This window comes from Oratosquilla oratoria, chromosome 42, assembly GCF_046742065.1.
Source record: "Oratosquilla oratoria isolate Oo_2021 chromosome 42, ASM4674206v1, whole genome shotgun sequence".
NCBI lineage: Eukaryota > Metazoa > Arthropoda > Malacostraca > Stomatopoda > Squillidae > Oratosquilla > Oratosquilla oratoria.
In genome coordinates, this window is record NC_134818.1 from 23405209 (window position 1) to 23422469 (window position 17261).

The 17261-nt window shown below is 42.4% G+C and overlaps 1 protein-coding gene across 14 annotated transcripts in view; it reads right to left on the minus strand.

Annotated features, from left to right (window-relative positions):
- LOC143021448 (SLIT-ROBO Rho GTPase-activating protein 1-like) overlaps window positions 1-17261 on the minus strand; it is a 356550-nt gene that overhangs the window by 44255 nt on the left and 295034 nt on the right. For 12 of the 14 annotated variants that reach the window (XM_076178919.1, XM_076178925.1, XM_076178922.1 and 9 more), the window contains exons 2-3: window positions 11998-12754; window positions 6319-6502 (exon numbers count right to left, since the gene is read on the minus strand). In XM_076178919.1, the coding sequence (XP_076035034.1) occupies window positions 6319-6502; window positions 11998-12412 (599 nt within the window). In that variant the 5' untranslated portion in view covers window positions 12413-12754. The remainder of the gene's footprint in view (window positions 1-6318; window positions 6503-11997; window positions 12755-17261) is intronic. The other 2 variants (XM_076178930.1, XM_076178931.1) reach the window with 1 other exon arrangement.

A 17261-nucleotide genomic window follows, 5' to 3' on the forward strand; every position in this document is an offset into this window, starting at 1 on the left:
AACCTTAGGGTTCTGGTTGGAAAATTCCTCCCAGACCCTCTTATGCCTTTGCTTTTTTAAGAAATGTGCCCTTTGGGGGTACAGAGAGTAAGGTGTCTAGTCCTATCCCTGTCCTTTTTTTGTCACCTTTTATGACTCAAGTGGGAAGACTTGGTGGCAATATTCTTCTCCCCTACCACAGGGTTTGGTAAAAAAAGGAAATGAATATTCAGAGAAGTGGTACAGGACAGTAATAAGAGTGGGAGGACAATATAATGGAGGGGCAGTTACACTATAATAAAGTATCATCATTTCTCAATTAATACAGATTTCCTCTATAATAGACAAAATGATGTGTGGCTCTGGTCCATAAAGGCACCCCATATAGATTCTAAGGTATCAGCTATATGCTACTGAGCAGCTTTTAACCCCACAATACCATGCAGCCAATACCCCAGACATGGTACCCACATCATAAACAAATAAAACCCATTCAACTGCCCTTCCTATATTAGCACTTAGGGGCAAAGGTTCATCCTGTCCCCAACCACATTTCTTGGAGCAAAAGTAATGCAATAAGGGATAGCTCTTCCATATCAAAACCCAGCAGTCATAATAGCAACCCCCTCCATCATATAAAGTAAATTATAAAGAGGGAATTTCCAGTCCCCATAATCCCTCTCATTTAGCCACCTTCTATGACACCATAGGAGCATTAGAAAATGTAGAGATAAAGACTTAGGAATGGTAAAGGAAAGATTACTGGGTGTCTCTGAAGATAAGAAATAATTTCCCTTGGGAGTAATTATGTGCATCATAAAGCACGCTGATCAGTTTCTGCTCATATGGCAATCTTATTTTGGCATTAAAGAGTGCTTCTTCCTTTAATGGCCACTGCCTTGGTAGTACCCCATGACTGTCTTCAGGAAATAAGTGCAAATGACATTTAAGTACAACTTCAAAGCATTGGTGAAGGTCAAGTTTCTCATCCATACAGAAAGAGCCTTGAAGACCTGACAGAGAAAAATTCAACTTCTCTTAAAGAATCACTTCATTGCACTGACTTATCAGCCTGTCCTAACCAACACCAAATAATTTCATATTTGAAGTAGACTCTATCCAGAGATAAATTTACTCACTTTTCCTGTACTTTAAGTATATCAGCAGAGCAACTCACAAGTGTCCTCATGATGTGCTTCAAGTTAGATGCAAAGGTGTTACTGGATTTTGAAGATGAAATGCCAACAACTGCTTATAACAAGCCAAATCAGTTAAACTGTATTCTCCTACAGTAGCCTCTTATGAACAAGATCAGAACATTTTACAGTATTCCTAGATCAATTTCCAATACACGAGATGCAGTAATAAAAATCTATACTTGGTACCATAATGTGAAAAACCAACAATCAATGCCCACCTCAGCACTGTCAGTTGATCTACCATTAGTCATCTTTAGCCAAAATTAATGTACCAATTTTAAATAAATAAAAATATGGTATGTTTTCGTCAACATGGGTAAACAACAGTACTGAAATGTTACAGAAAAATATGAACAAATGAATATGTTAGGTAATACACAATGACACTGAAGTACTGTATTACCTTTGGCTAGCACAAAAGTGCTGGGGAACAACCAAATGTAGCCAGGTCAACTAAAGTAGACCTTACTGCACGCTATATTTGCCAGTGCAATATTTTAAATTATGAAACAATTTTAAATTATGAAAGAGTCTTGTGAAGTATAATTAATACACCAACATAAGTTCCAACAATATCTGTACTGCTTAAAAGATTTAAAACAACAACTCTACTCTTTTCACATGGTAATTATATGAAAACTGAGAGAAAAATCCAAGTAAACCAAAATAATAAATCTCCTTACACTTTTCCTTTTTCATTTAATATGTAACCATGTTAGTTATCATTCTTGTGTGGCAAACCATTATTTTTCACAATACGGTTTTGATATCACTAGAAAGCTGGTTTAGGTCAGCAAATAAAACTATGGCTCCTATGGAAAATGAAATGGCCTGATATAGATGGTGGGACAGAAATAGTCATAAGGATAGGAAAGGAAAGGAGGAGTAAGGAAGTAGAGAGAGGAAGATGATGAGAAAGTAGGATGTTGAAAAGGAGAGACACGAATGAAGAAGAGGAAGGAGGATGAACATAAGAGAGAAACAGGAGGAGAAGGAGGAGAAGGAAAAGATGGAGAAAAAGGGAAAGAGGAGGGAAACACAGGGTAAAGAGGAGGTATTTTAGTATTTTGTTGGCAAGATCCTTGAATACAATAATGCACCAAAGAGGTGGAGTCACAGAGGTGGCAAAGAAAAGAATTAAAGTGAGTAGTTGAGAACAGAAAGAGAACAGAAATTAAAAGTGGTTAGCATATTCTCTCTCTCTCTCTCTCTCTCTCTCTCTCTCTCTCTCTCTCTCTCTCTCTCTCTTGTGGAGGTTACCCTTGAACCATAAAAAATACTGAGTAACTTGGTCTATAGGGGTGTCACTAAAATCACTAAAGTACAGACTTCAAAAAACATGCAACAAATACTCCACACAGAAGTGATAGGAAGAGGCAGAGGGGGAAAAGGGAGGGGAAAAGAAGGTAAGGGAAATAGAGGGGGGAGGAAAGGGAGAGGGGGAAGGAGAAAAGGAGAGAGGGGAAAGAAAGGGATAGGAAGAAAGGAAGAGGGGAAGAAAGAGGGTGAGGGGGATGGAGAAAAAGAAAAGGGGACAGAGAAAGGGAGAGGAGGAGGGAGAAAGGGGGAGGGAAAAAGAAAGAAGGAGGGATGGAGAAAGGGAGGGAAAAAGAAAGGGTGAGGGAAGGAGAAAGGGTGAAAGAAAAAGAAGGAGAAAGAGAGGGAGGGAAAAAGAAGGAGAAAGAGAGGGAGGGGAAAAGAGGGAGAGAAAGAGAGGGAGGGAACAAGAAGGGGAGAAAGAGAGAGGGAAAAGAATGGAAGAATGAAAGAGAGGGAAAAGAGGGGGAGAAAGAGAGGGAGGGATAAAGAGAATGAGGGAAAAAGAAGGGAAAGGAAAAAGAGAATGAGGAGAGGAAAGGAAAAAGAAAATGGGGAAAAGAGGGGGAGAAAGAGAGGGAGAGAGAAAAGAGGGAAGGAGAAAGGGGGAGGGCGAAAGAGGCAGAGAAAGAGGGAGAGGAGGAGGGAGAATGAGGGGGAAAAAGGAGAGAGAAAAATAAGGAAGAAGAGGAAGAAGAGAAGAGAAAGAAAAATATAAGGTGGAAGAGGGAGAAAGATAAGAAAAAGGAGGGTGAAGATAATGATGAGGAGGAAGAAGAGGAAAGAAAGGAGAAATATAAAATAAGGAGGTAGAAGAGGAAGATGATCAAGAGGAGAGGTGGAGAGGAAGATAAAAGTAAGAGGAAGGAGGAGGAGGAGAAGGAGGAGGAGGGAATAAAGGAAATAAGAAGGGACTCCCAAAAATAGAAAGAAAGAAAAGAAAAGAAGAAGATGAAGAAGAAGAAGAAGGAGAAGAAGAAAAAAAAGTAGGAGGAGAAGTAGGAAAGAGGCGAGAAAAAAAGGAAGAGGAGGAGGAAATATTGTATTACTCAAGTGAAACTTCCTGGCTGCACTTTACCAGCTCCTAATTCAGTAACAGTGACATGTTTTGACCTCTTCAACTGCAGTCTAACTACTTTGGAGACACAAAACCAAATGTTTTCTTGTGGCCAGGTATGTCAAGGTTACTATTACCTTATAGTCATCATGGCACACTTTGTACATTTTGTTCTGGTTGATGCCAGACAACCCCCATGGGTCACAGCCAAAGCAAATAAAGTTTGTCAAAGGTCTTGGATCATGTGCTTGACTCATAATAGACAGTTATTACCTTCCAGGATGAGAGGTCAGAGCTCATATATGGCCTGATCTATGGGTAATGCTGTGACCTTACACACACGCATCTCCTTGCCTAAGGAAAAGGGTAACAACTTGCAATGTTCCCATGCTTTTCAAGCCCTGTGTGGGGCCTGATCTCAGTACCACTGAGTAGACAGGCCAAGACACTATCCACTACACCAGCATGTCATGTAGCATGACATGCTTGCTTTGAGTTCCCTATTCTGATATACCTCATAGAAGTTTATTCATTATTTCAATTATTGAGAAGTGTACAAATAATCTACATTTTTTCATGCAGCATTATAAAATCATGCACGCAAACAACACAACATGCACTCTATAAAGGGAAAATGGACAAAAATATTTAGCTAAAGGGATACCCTAGCTACTATGGGTTCAGCCTGGGTTAATTACACCATCCCAGCCAACCCCTTCCTCTTTGCCCAAAGTATTTATCTATTTTTTCATGTTTCCATTGGTTAACTTCCCTCTACTCTTGAAGACTTTAGTTGTATGCCTTTCAAGATTCCTTAGCTAGAGAAGACCAGTGACAAGGACCTGCTTGTGGTGGTCCAGCAAGACAGATGTCAGAAAGAATCATCTCCCCACTGCCCAAGGGGTTGACAATTGATCTCTGGACTAAGCCTAACATCTCTATCAACTTTAATATCAGTTTCTCTTCCATCTTTCCCCATAATATGGAAAGCTAACAGCCAATAACAGCTCCATTCCTCTTCATACTACTACTGATACTTGCAGCCGATGACACAGAAACCATCAAGCACTACAACACAACGCAGACAACAGTCCAGAATATCTTCCCAGAGACATCAGTGGGAGGGCCCAAGGACTGTTGCCACTTATTGTGGGGCTGTGGTGTTTCTAGTCATCGAAACACGAAGCATCAATTAATATTACTCCTAGCTCAAAAGTATTTCTATCTTGCTTGAGAAAACCCCAAATTACAACTCCACTCCTCCAGTTTACTGTATATCTTCTCAGTTTTCTTCTTTCATGTAATTAATTAAAAAAAAAAAAAATATTTCACTAAGAATTTGTTCATTTGAGCCTTGAAAATAACCCTCGGGTATTGCCTGTGTCGTGAGCGCTGAGACTGACTGACTGACTGACTGACTGACAGAGAGAGAGAGAGAGAGAGAGAGAGAGAGAGAGAGAGAGAGAGAAAGAGAGAGAGAGAAAGAGACAGAGGAAGAGAGAGAGAGAAAGGAAGAGACAGAGGAAGAGAGAGAGAGAGAGAGAGAGAAATACGGAGAGAGATACTCGTATCCGGTCTTTTTATTCCCCGAGACATTCAAGTTTTCCCAGAAGCGATGATGATGATATTGACGAAGATGTGGTCACCCCGAGAGGGTAGCCATCGTCGCCCTTCCTCGAAATCAGAGAACCTTTTCGGTGACATTCAGCCCCCCCCCCCTATCGCAGCCGTCCGGTGTCCTTCACATTCACAGACTTGATTTCGGACTTAGGACGCCCTCTTCAGCCCCTGCCCCTCCCCTTCCCTCCCTCCCTTCTCCCAAAATGCCGTGATGATCCATCAGCTGAAAAAAAAAATCGCCGCACGCCAGTCAGGGTGAAGATTCCATTTGGTTGAACCCTTACCTTTGCGATACGAGAGGACAGAGCGCGACTTCATGAGGATGATGAGGAAGAATAGGAGATGGAGGAAGATGAAGATGAACAGGAGGAAGAAGACGAGGAGGAGGACGAGATGAAGGACGAAGAAGAGAAGGAAGAAAAGGAGGACGAGATGAAGGGCGAAGAAGAAAGAGGAAAAGGAGAAGGAGAAAGAGGAAAAGGAAGAAGAGGAGGAGAATGAGGAAGCAGCTCCCGTTTGAAAAGGGATCTTCTCGACCTGTCCCAGACCCCTTCTAGCCAAAGTTCGTCCTCCCAGTAGCTCGCAATCCCCCCGTCATTAGACAAAAATAAATAAATAAACAAATAAAGATAAACCAATAAAATAAATAAATATGTAAATAAACCCGACGTCGTGTTGAAAGGATTCAGGTTGTCAATTCTGGCTAAGGGCAGTTGCTTTTATTCAGCTGACAGGGAGGAGGAGGCGTGGGAGGGGGTGAGGGGGTGCGTAACTAAAAATTATGGGGCCAGGCTCCTTTCTTGGTTATCGTGACTTTTTTTTTCTGATTCTCGTAGATTTTATTCAACTGTGGCAAGGGATGCCAGGGGGAGGGGGAAGAGCTTGGAACTAAAATTGGGGGTCTGCATCGACCTCCCCAAAAATATATATACATACATACATATACCAAAGGCTTTTTCCTCCTTACAAGGGAGGTAGCCAAAAAAACAAAGGCATAAAAACCACTCCCACCCATTCCATCCCTAACACTACTCCCCTCCACCCTCTTCCCTATATGATAATAAGAATAATAAATAAAGATAAGTAATAATAGATAAATGGACAATTTAAAAAAAAGGTACCCGAGAAGCCCGTAGCAACACTTACTTGACCCTCTGTTCTTTGTGTCTGGCGTGAAGGGACTTGGCGAGCTTGTCCAGCTTCGAGGCGTAGTCCTGATGAAGCTCGGCCCGGCGCCGGAACCAGTCCTGGAGCTCCGCCGTCAGCGCCACCTGCGTGTCCACACGCCCGTCCAAGGCACGCAGCTGCTCGTTCAGCTGGGAGCGGAGCTCTGGAAGAAAAGGAACCACCTGAGTACAGCTGCCATGGCGGACGATCGACCTAACATGTCGCCCATCCAAGGTGACTTTAATTTTTTTCCCTTGCAAATGACAAATTGTACCTCTTTCTGGCTACTACCGTCAGGCGTTTTTAATCACTCCCGAGAGCAGGTCCCTGAGGACTTCGTAAACGTGAAGAACCGCTTGCGACTCGGTCTTCAAGAAAGGTGTCTGGCCTATGGACCCCAATAAAGAGTCTGACCGACCCCGAGGCGCCTTCAAAATTGATGGACTACAAGAATGAAGATACGAGTCTTCCGTGACGTCATTCTTCCACACGAAGAGAATGACGTCACAAAAACGTCATACACGTAATTCTCTATAGGTAATCTCTACAATTCAGAACTTTCCAATTTTCGAAAAAAAAAAAAAAAATACTTCTCAATATCAGAAAGTACTTCTGGCATACGGAATTTTATTAATTTTGAAAACATTTCTTTCGAACACTGGAAAATTTCTGATTCTAGATTTTCCATCATGAAAACTACCTGAACACTGTTTTTCTTCTCAGACTCGTCCGGCTCTATAAGACACGATAAACGTTCTTGAATATATACCTACTGTATATATATTATATTAAACACACACAATACATATATATATATATATATATATATATACACTTATATATATTATGCTTACATTAAACATCCACAGGTGGTATACCAAAATCATACGTGACATTGCAAACGACAGGAGAGGATATATACATATTATATATATATATATATATATATATATATATATATATAGATAGATAGATAGAAAGAGAGAGGGTAAAAGAAAGAGTAAGCGAGAGAGAGAGAGAGAGAGAGACCGTTATATAAATCTGTGGATACATAATACCAAACAACTTCTCAGGCTAAATCAACAATAAAAACGCAATAAAAAACTTGACTCGTTTCAAGAGTTCTTCAAAACAACTGCTCGACCACAACTTGAACCATGGCTGTATTATCACGATAAGAAATTAGCTAAATACATAAAATCAGTAGTATCTCTTCCTACAGAGAAATAGGTCACACTATCCGGGCAGTTGTACATATGCCTGATTAACAGAACCACAACCAAAACATTCTGTCCGTAAAATATCAAACAAGGAAAACATTTGGCGAGGCCTCATTTACAAGACGAGCCCCACATTTTTTTCTGAATACTGTGCAACATAAACATTCTTTTTATCATATCAATACTATCATATCAGAAGCATGTACGTGTACGCGCGCGAACGCACACACACACACATACACAACCCTAGCATCCAGCCAGAGCTCGCATCTTTGGCCAATCACATCAGGGGCTCTTTCTGTGATAAACTGCTGATGAATAGGTGGAACAAAAAGACTTCGTAACAATAAGGACATCATTTCCAGAAGGACTGACGAATATGCAATATTCATCCTTATCTCTACGGATGGATACTCCTAAAAAACGGAAGATATCCTGAGTGATCATACCAAACCTCAACCGAGATCCCACCCTTGATATCACCAGGAAAACCAACAAGATCATCGGCGTCATAAATACCAAAACTGGAGGGATGAGGCTCAATAAAGCACATAAATGAACATCTGACGCTATCCACTTGCACAGAGCACAACTTCATTTCGTCGAAGGATTTCCTGGACTTGGTCAATGGTGTCCCTTCAGGAGGATCCCTAGATGTAGAGTCCCTGTTCACAAACGTTCCTGTTGGGCGAACCATCAACCGCATTCGTGATGCCGTCTACCAACCAGGGTGATCTCCCATTTAGACATCACAGAATTTCACCCTCCGAACCTATTCGAGATGGAAACTCCCTTTCGTTGTCCTAGTGGGAATTTCTACCAATAAGCTGATGATGCGACGAAGAGGTCTCACTTAGAGGTACTCTTCATAATTCCTTCATGGGGTTAAGAGTGTTTTGCCCATCTTCAACAAATGTACAATATATGATACATATGTCAACGACATATTTGTCAAATCCTCTTTTGCTCAAGAAAAAAAACCACTCCGTAATTTTCTGCAAGAAATATCTAGCTTAGATTTGGCAGTGAAGAGGATGTTGTGGGTGTCTTCCCCTTTCTGGAAGTACTGCTTACACAATATGGTGAGCACTTCTCTACTTCCGTTTACGTAAATCCTAACCTTTGTCTTTGTCTTAACGGAAATAACGAGAGCCCTCAGCAATGTAAAGACCGTGCCATCAGCGTCTTTTCTTAGGAGGGTGTTGACCCATTACACTAGTTGGACTTTTTATACCCAAGCTATGACTGTGTTACCCAACTTCTTGTCAACAATGGGCATTCAAAGACTACCAGCGTGAAATTTCCCGTGCAGTGAATCGAACGCACTGCGTTAAACTCCCCACGGCCGATTTTCTTATATAAAATGAAGTGATTGATTTTTTTCCCCAAAATTTACACAAAAAGTTATAACACCAAAGTTCGTGCTACGCCGACACCGATCGACGCGTCTCAATGAGCAATTAACGATGACAGTGTACTCGATCGGGAAAAATAAAAATTCTCAAAACCAAAAACAGATTTCGAAAATTTCGACTTCCAGCAATTGCGTGAGCTTTCGAGTTACACCTTTATAACCGTAATAATTCCTAGCGACTTTTTTCTATGATACTGTGTGCAACTTCCACAACAACAGCGTCGTTACCACAGTGGCAAGACACCGGCCTTTGAACTCGAAGGTAAACGATTATATGATAACACTTCTCCAAAATCCACAACGTTACAAAGATAGCCCGTCATCTACCAATGACAATGGTCAAACGAGGATTGCACGCCTTTCTTCTAATACTGATATGACATAGACAAAACTGAGACGCCGTCTCACATATCTTAAAAATTAATTTCCAAAACCCACCTACTTTACGAGTATGTGTTACAACAGCTTTAAACAGGAAAATACTTGATGGAACAACTGTTATCTAGTCTCACTCCAACATAAAACTGTTACACATCCTAGAACCCCTTTACTTATAAGAAAAGGAGCTCTGTGACCATCCACCAGAATTAATGACCTCATTATAGGTCGATAGCCTTAAAGATAAAAATAAATAAATAAATAAATAAATAAAAAACATCCACAAAACAGACCACATCGTGCTACCTAGCTAAAGAACACTGGTTCAAAAAATTCTCTCCAAGACCAAACGTCACTTCGATAGCAACTACCTGACGCACCAAGTGACCTCTCCTGACATTACTTGACATTTCTGTACGTGGGACATAACTCTCGAAATGTTGTGTAATAGGCTCCACATCTTAGCACCAGTTTTATTCGTCCCTGATGAATTTCGGAAAACTCTCTCACGCCCTAAATGGTTCCCAAGGGAAGGTAATTGGAAGCATCATGCTAATCTCACATATATATATACATATATATATACACACACACATATGTATGTATATGGGACGGTCGACAGGCACATTTCCTCATGACACCATATCGCCCGTTTCCTGTTCCGAACTGAAACGAGACCTGTTGTTGACCCTGCTTCCGAGAACGACACCCGTGAAGAAACCCCCTGTTTTCGGCACCTCGCGTCACTGTTCCCGGTAGTCTGGCGAGTCTATGGTACCAGCCATTTCCTGTACATGGCGGCGGCTACGGTCGCGTCTACAGATTTAGTACCGCGACACCCCCAAGCCACCTACCTTCTCACGTATCACCCATCCTTATGTATTGCTGTTCTATAGTCACTTGAAAACCATTTCGACGTTGAATACCATCATCAGGGACCCACTAACTCCCACTATTTTTCGGTTTGTGGTCTATTTGTGGACCGATGTGGCCCACTTGGGGCTGCACGGACCACAGGATGAGAGCCATTGGTCTAAATCATCCGTGTGGGAATTCAAGGCACGAGTAGAGGCTATTCTCGATCAAGTTTACCCATATGTAGCCCCACCCCTTCCCTTCCTTCCCTGGGCCCGCCTATCACCGTTCCCTATACTGAAATACACATCATCTAAACCTTCACTATCTAATAGGGACAAAACTCATCCATTTTAAAGGTTTCATTCTGGTTAACTCCAGACGATTTCGTTCGGGTTGGTTAGCTTCTTGTGAAGAGTTACAACACCAAGTTTCTTGTCTGTAAGAGTATGTGGCAACGTCGCTGACAACTGTAGCACCTGTGGACACGATTTAAACCAATGTGAAGCTACATGTCCAGACAAGGATATGGCAACGTCGCAAACATCTGCAACACCTGTGAGCCAAGTACCTCGAGGTTGTCTTGCGTCCACAAGTGCCTCTTTGTACCTCCTTCCGCGCCCCCTACTTCCTGCCTCTACACGAACGAACAGAGGCACTGCAAAAACAACAAACGTTCTTAGGAGGTACCACGATCCTGGTCAAGCGACACTCTAAATGTCCATGTTTGTCTATGAATTCTTCCCTCTCTGTCAAAGGCCCCATCGTCCCCCTCCCCCCTTCCCTTCCTCCCCCGCTTATCACAAAACAAATACGCTAACATTAAAAGGAAATAATACAACGTGTTTATCCATTCGACGGTTTTCACTGTGAGCAAAACAGTTCTGCTCGCTTCTGAAGCCGCCGTTCCAGCGCTCTCCCTCTCCTCTTCCTCAGCACTCCGCACGACCTACCTTCCTGCTGCTCTCCTTTAAAGAAACATAAAAAATCGCTCTCTCCCGCTGTGTCCTCAGTCCTTTACCTGCCAACCCATCCACCTACCTACCTACCTACCTCTCTACCTCCCTGCTTGATAACCTGCTTCCTGTGTAAAAAATTTCAGTCTTGCTATTCCTGTTGGGTTACTAATGTTCTCGGGGTGGTGGCGGTGGGGAGGGGGGCAGGACAGGGCTCCCATATTTACTGAGGTTCAGACCCCGGATAAAAGAACACTTATTTGTCCGAGTTCGAATCCCGGAGAAGACGCTTCGGTTAACGACGATGGTCTCTTAAAGATTACAATGTGTTTTCATTTAACTTTTCCCAGTGTTTCCATATGTCTATATACACAGATTCTTACCACTCTACCAAAATAGCCCAACGTACCCAGTAAATTAACATGTACATGTTTGTAGCCAGTGGGCAATAGGCTATACAAGATAACCTAAAGTTTCTACAGTAGGCTATACTCTATAGGATAGTGTAAATACATTTTATGATCTTCGTACAATAACGAAGAACTTAACGGCAAGTTTCTCAGAACATATTTCCGCCGTTAAACGACACATGACTGTATAAAATAAAACCTAATTGAGTACATCCCGGATGGCAGCAATGAAGAGACTGACATACTCGGTCTCCTTCAGTTTAGTTTTGGGTGACGAAACACTTATTGTTTCGATTTCATTCTACAATGAAGGAATACCGAAGAAACATTTATGGTTACTTGGATTGATAACGAAAGATTCCACTGTTACACTGACACCTTTGACCTGAAGTTCGAAACAGGGCGAAAACAGCCCCAAGACTTACCGTCCGTATCCTGAAGCTGTGTCATATATATACGGTGGAGTTCGGTGCCAGACCTGGCGGCCCACCACTGCTTGACGCGCCGGTTCTCGAGGGAGAGCCATTCGTGGAGCCCCGACAGCTTGGCCAGGGCCCCAGGGGCGGCGGAGCTTTCTGCCATGTCGCCGACGGGGGCGCCGCCAGCAGCAGCGGCGGCGGCGGCGGCGGCGGCGGCGGCGGCCGTCCCCTCCTTAGCATTCAGACTATTCATACTCCCGCTGGCACTGCCGGTGCCAGCGCTACCTTCGCCCACGGCACCGCAGGTGCCGCCACCCCCGGAAGTCCCCGTCGAGCCGGCGCTCGAGATGCTGCCGCTGGAGCTGAGGGTCGAACTCATCCTGAGGGAGGGGGAGTGCCGCTTGGGCGGCGGGTCCTGCATATTCCCTTCCGACAGGAGCACAGAGTGAGCCAGAAGGGCAGCACGTCTGGCGAAGGGAGAAGTGGCGCCTAGGACCCCGTCCTCCTCCTGATCACGTGCTCATAAGACCAGATCCGGGCGGAGGTCGTGGTCCTGGCTCTCGATCTGGGACTCGAGGGCGACGTTGTGCACTTCTTCCATGGCGACCTGGGTGGATCGAGGGTCAACTAACACTTGATCGAGGGTCTTCCAAAGTCCGTTACTGCCTTTTCCTTTTCCCACTTTCTTTCTTTTTCTTTTGTTTATTTTCGTTTTGTTTTATTTTCACCTTCTTTGATTCTGGTATCGCTTTACACTGAAAACCTGGAACAAAACACTTTCACATTGAATACAATTCTCGAAGCAATACGTAACACTTATTTAGCCGCATGAGTAATGGATAATTCCCCTAGCTGGCACTAAGCGATTATATATATATATATATATATATATATATATATATATATATTATATATATATATATATATATATATATATATAAATAGTCCCTTTCGCCATATACACTTTCTTCTGGCCACCGTCAGGCAATTCTGTTAAGCCGAAGACAACTTATACCACGCAATTGCAACATCCGAATAAATCCTGAAAAAGTCGACCAAGCAACTTTGTCCGCCAGACCATTTCATTCAGCAGAGGGAAAGACCCGAGGTGAGGTGACCGAGACCCTCTCGACTAATCCCTTCCGAAAGGCGACATCCATTAGATATTTCATTCAGGCTTACAACAGACGACCTCATTCCAGCCAAGGAAAGGACTGGCCGTAGCAAGCCTTACAATCTGGTGGACTATTTCGTAAACTGGTTTCGGACTAGACATATGATTACATTCGTCTAAGGGACGATCTCTGGCTTCAAGGGGATGAAACCAAGGATGGATCCTTTATATAAGTTTCATTTTGGCTGCCGCCATGCAATTTTATTCAACTGTAGGAAAACCATTATAGACGTCAAAGGGGTAAGTAAACCCGTCCCCATTAAGAGTTCAGAATCTATATTCGAGTTAAGTTTCCACAAGCTGTCGGCAAGCAATTTTATTAAACACAGAACATTCCTTGTAAAAGTTGACGGATTAACGCATACATACTAAGACAACATCAATAATATATTTTATTTTTTATTTTTTTACTTATTCATCTATCTATATTTCATGTATTTTATATAATTATTCATCTATTCACTTATTTACTTATCTATTAGCTTTTTATTCTTTTATTAATTCTTGTGTGATTTGCAGGAAAATATTCTTCCCTGATATGCTGTAGCCACGTTCCAAGTGACGGGACTATAGCTGGGGTAGTCTCGCGCGGGGGCGGGAGCCGTGCGGGGCCTTGGCATAACAGGGCCAAGTTTATTTGATGCTCTCCTATTTCAAATAAAGAAGAGTTAAGGCAAACGCGAGTTGGCCCAAACCAAACACGACTGTTGCCATTGGGAACGGCGGTCTCAATGCGCAGCCAACCCCCACCCACCCCCCACGAGGCAGCAAACCAGAACCCGGGGTCACATGTGTATTATACACACACACACACATATATATATATATATATATATATATATATATATATATATATAAGCACCTACACACACACACACACACAAACACACACACTTATACATATGACATCGCCTCTTAGTATGGGACACCCATGGGGGAGGGGCTAAAACGAGGAACTATAAAAAGGGTAGTTTAGGGTAATTATATTGGACTGCATGGGCCGAAGAGTTGCTGGGGGGTCTAACCGGAGAGTGCGAAATCGCTTCACAAAACTCAGTCTTAACCCCTTGGTCTACACTAGATTTATTTCATCCTGGCTACCACCAGACGATTTTATTCAGCTTACAAAAAAAAAACTAACAGGTAGCAAAGGATCAAGATTTAAGAAAATATATATATATTATTCCCGTTTTTCGATTTTTTTCCCGCTAAATCACTGCAGCACTCGCACTTACATCATACGAGTACAACTTAACTCCAATAGTCACACTGAGTACCTTCTTTCATTACAGCCAAACTGTAAAGTACTTGTACGACAAAACAAACAAATAACAAATAAAATGAAAGAACGGTTGAATAAAAATAATAAAAATATACGAGTATATGAGCCGGATTCCCAACGCCCAAGGGCCATTCTTCAGGCTCGTAAACATTCTGTGGCTCTGGCCGCCAGGGGGCCCCTGGCCTGCCTATAGGGCCCTCCCTACCTACAGGTCCCTCCTGGGCCTCCCGTACCCTTGCAAATCGACACAACTACCCTAAACTACCCTTTGTAGGAAAGTAGTTCCCCCACATCATTCAGTCCCTCTCCGAGTGGGCTACGCGCAAGCCTCAACGGTACATGATGTTGGTTTCTCTAACTTGATCTGATTTTAATACATAGGACATATTTTATTTTATCCAGTAGTTGATATATATTGAGTTTACTTTCGGTGTCAATAACCTAGTAGTTACGACACCAGATTGAACGCTTATAATCAATCAATCAATCAATCAACGGTACATGGTACCATTTTGGTACATGGTGCAAATTTGGTACATGGTGCAAAGTTGGTACATGTTGCCAATTTCAGAACGTTTCAGGATTATATTCTGGCTAACGCCAAACGATATCCTTCGAATCAGAGGAACTTCTCATTCTTAGTGCCTCTGGCCAGGTCATGTACAGTCGCAAGAAAAAGTTTTGACCCATATTACAGTTCTCACAACGTTAATAAAAAAAATTATTGAGGACGTGATAATATTTTCCTACGTAGCATATAACTTCCAGTTACGTAATTTTTTCGAATAGATAAAAAAAAAATGTCAGAAAAAGAATTTAAATTTTGTATCATGACAAACTCTGGGTGAATTAAGAATTTTTGCTGATGACTGTACATTATACAAGATGTACCAACTGTCGCTAAGATATTTTATTGAACTTGAAAGTAACCCCGTGAAAATGAGTTTACAACCCTCAAAACCTTCACTACGACTACACTGAGAATTTTAATCAGCAGATGGCTGGTCGGCCCCCATTGGAACTAATTTAGGTTTAAGAAGGAAATAGGCAAAAACTGGTTTACCAACATAGTTAACGAATGGAAAAGGCTTAGCAACCATGTAGTGAGTAATTAATCAATTGGATATTTTAAGAGAAGATTGGACAACTTTATGGATAGGGATGACAGGTGGCAAAGGACATGGAACTGCCTAGTGTAGGCCTTACGGCCTCTTGCAGCTTCCGCTATTTTTAGGGTCTTAAGAATTATGGTCCTTCCGTGCCCAGTGCTCCTTTTCCTTTTAATTTGCGTCGCTAAACTATTTAATTCATGAAGAGGCTGTAGCCTGAACTCAAAAGAGAGAGAGAGAGAGAGAGAGAGAGAGAGAGAGAGAGAGAGAGAGAGAGAGAGAGAGAGAGAGAGAGAGAGAGGGAGAGAGAAAAGTCGCAGGAGGAAAAGTCATAGGAAAAGAGTGTCACCACAAAAGTCACCAAAAATCCTGACCTAACTTAACTTTTCGTAGTCAATATTTTTTTCTTTCTTTTTTTCAACAACTCACGGCCCACTCTGACCAGCTTCCGAATAGAGTCCGGAACTTCTCTTTTTTATTCCTGCTGTCGCCGCCGAACGGCGATTTCATTCATCTGCGTGGCAATCCCCCCCCTCCTCCGAACTCTGTAACGACGGCTTGAAGTGCGCCCAAAGTGGCACCCACGCGCCCTTTACAAGTGCCAGCCCTATGCACTATCTCACACGGGAGAGAGAGAGAGAGAGAGAGAGAGAGAGAGAGAGAGAGAGAGAGAGAGAGAGAGAGAGAGAGAGAGAGAGTTAGGATTAAAGGGGATTAGATTAAAATCACACACACAAACACACACACACGCACACGCATACACACACACACGCACAGACATACACACATACATCATAGACACACACATACATACATACACACACACGCACGCTTATACACACATACATAAACGCACACACACACGCATCCTCCCAAACCGTGACTGGGAGATTTATCTCCAACTCGTAATTCCTCCTCATTTTCTTTTCACTTCGTTTTCTCTTTTTCCACCTTCCTTCTTCTCTTCCCACCTTTCTATCTTCTTTTCTGTTTTCTTCCCTCGTTCTCTTTTTCCAACTCTTTATTCCTCTTTTCTTCTCTTTCTACATATCTCCTCCTCCTCCACGTTCCGCAGCGGGAAAAAAAAAAAAATATATATATATATATATATATATATATATATATATATATATATACACACACACCCACACACACCCACGCCACTCCAGACACAAGGCCCTAAAGTCGCGGCAACTCCCTCATTCAGCTCTCACGGGTGTGTCGTCGCCGGCGTTGCCGAAATCATCTTCTAGATACCCAGATGAAGACCTTCGCCAAGGTCACACACACACACACACACACACACACACACACACACACACACACACACACACACAGTACATCTTGTTCCTGTTAAACCCATGCGATTCCATTCAGTTGCAGTTACTCGCAGATAAAGGGGTTACAGTCATGGTGATACTATTCCATACTACAACAAAATAGTTTAAATTCAAACTATCTAAACTCCTATTAAGAATGTTTTCCTGTCTAAACTATCACTAAGCTAATTACGGTTAATTATACTGGTCACAGCTAACTACAAGCAAATACTGACGTTTATCGTTCACGAGAACATATGTGATGATCTCGTCACAATACAAATAAAAATGCAAAAAAATAATTAATGAAATGCAACGAGTATAAATATCAGACAACTATTCCTGAGCGAATCTCGACCTTTTGCGTTCCCACAATAAGGTCTAGT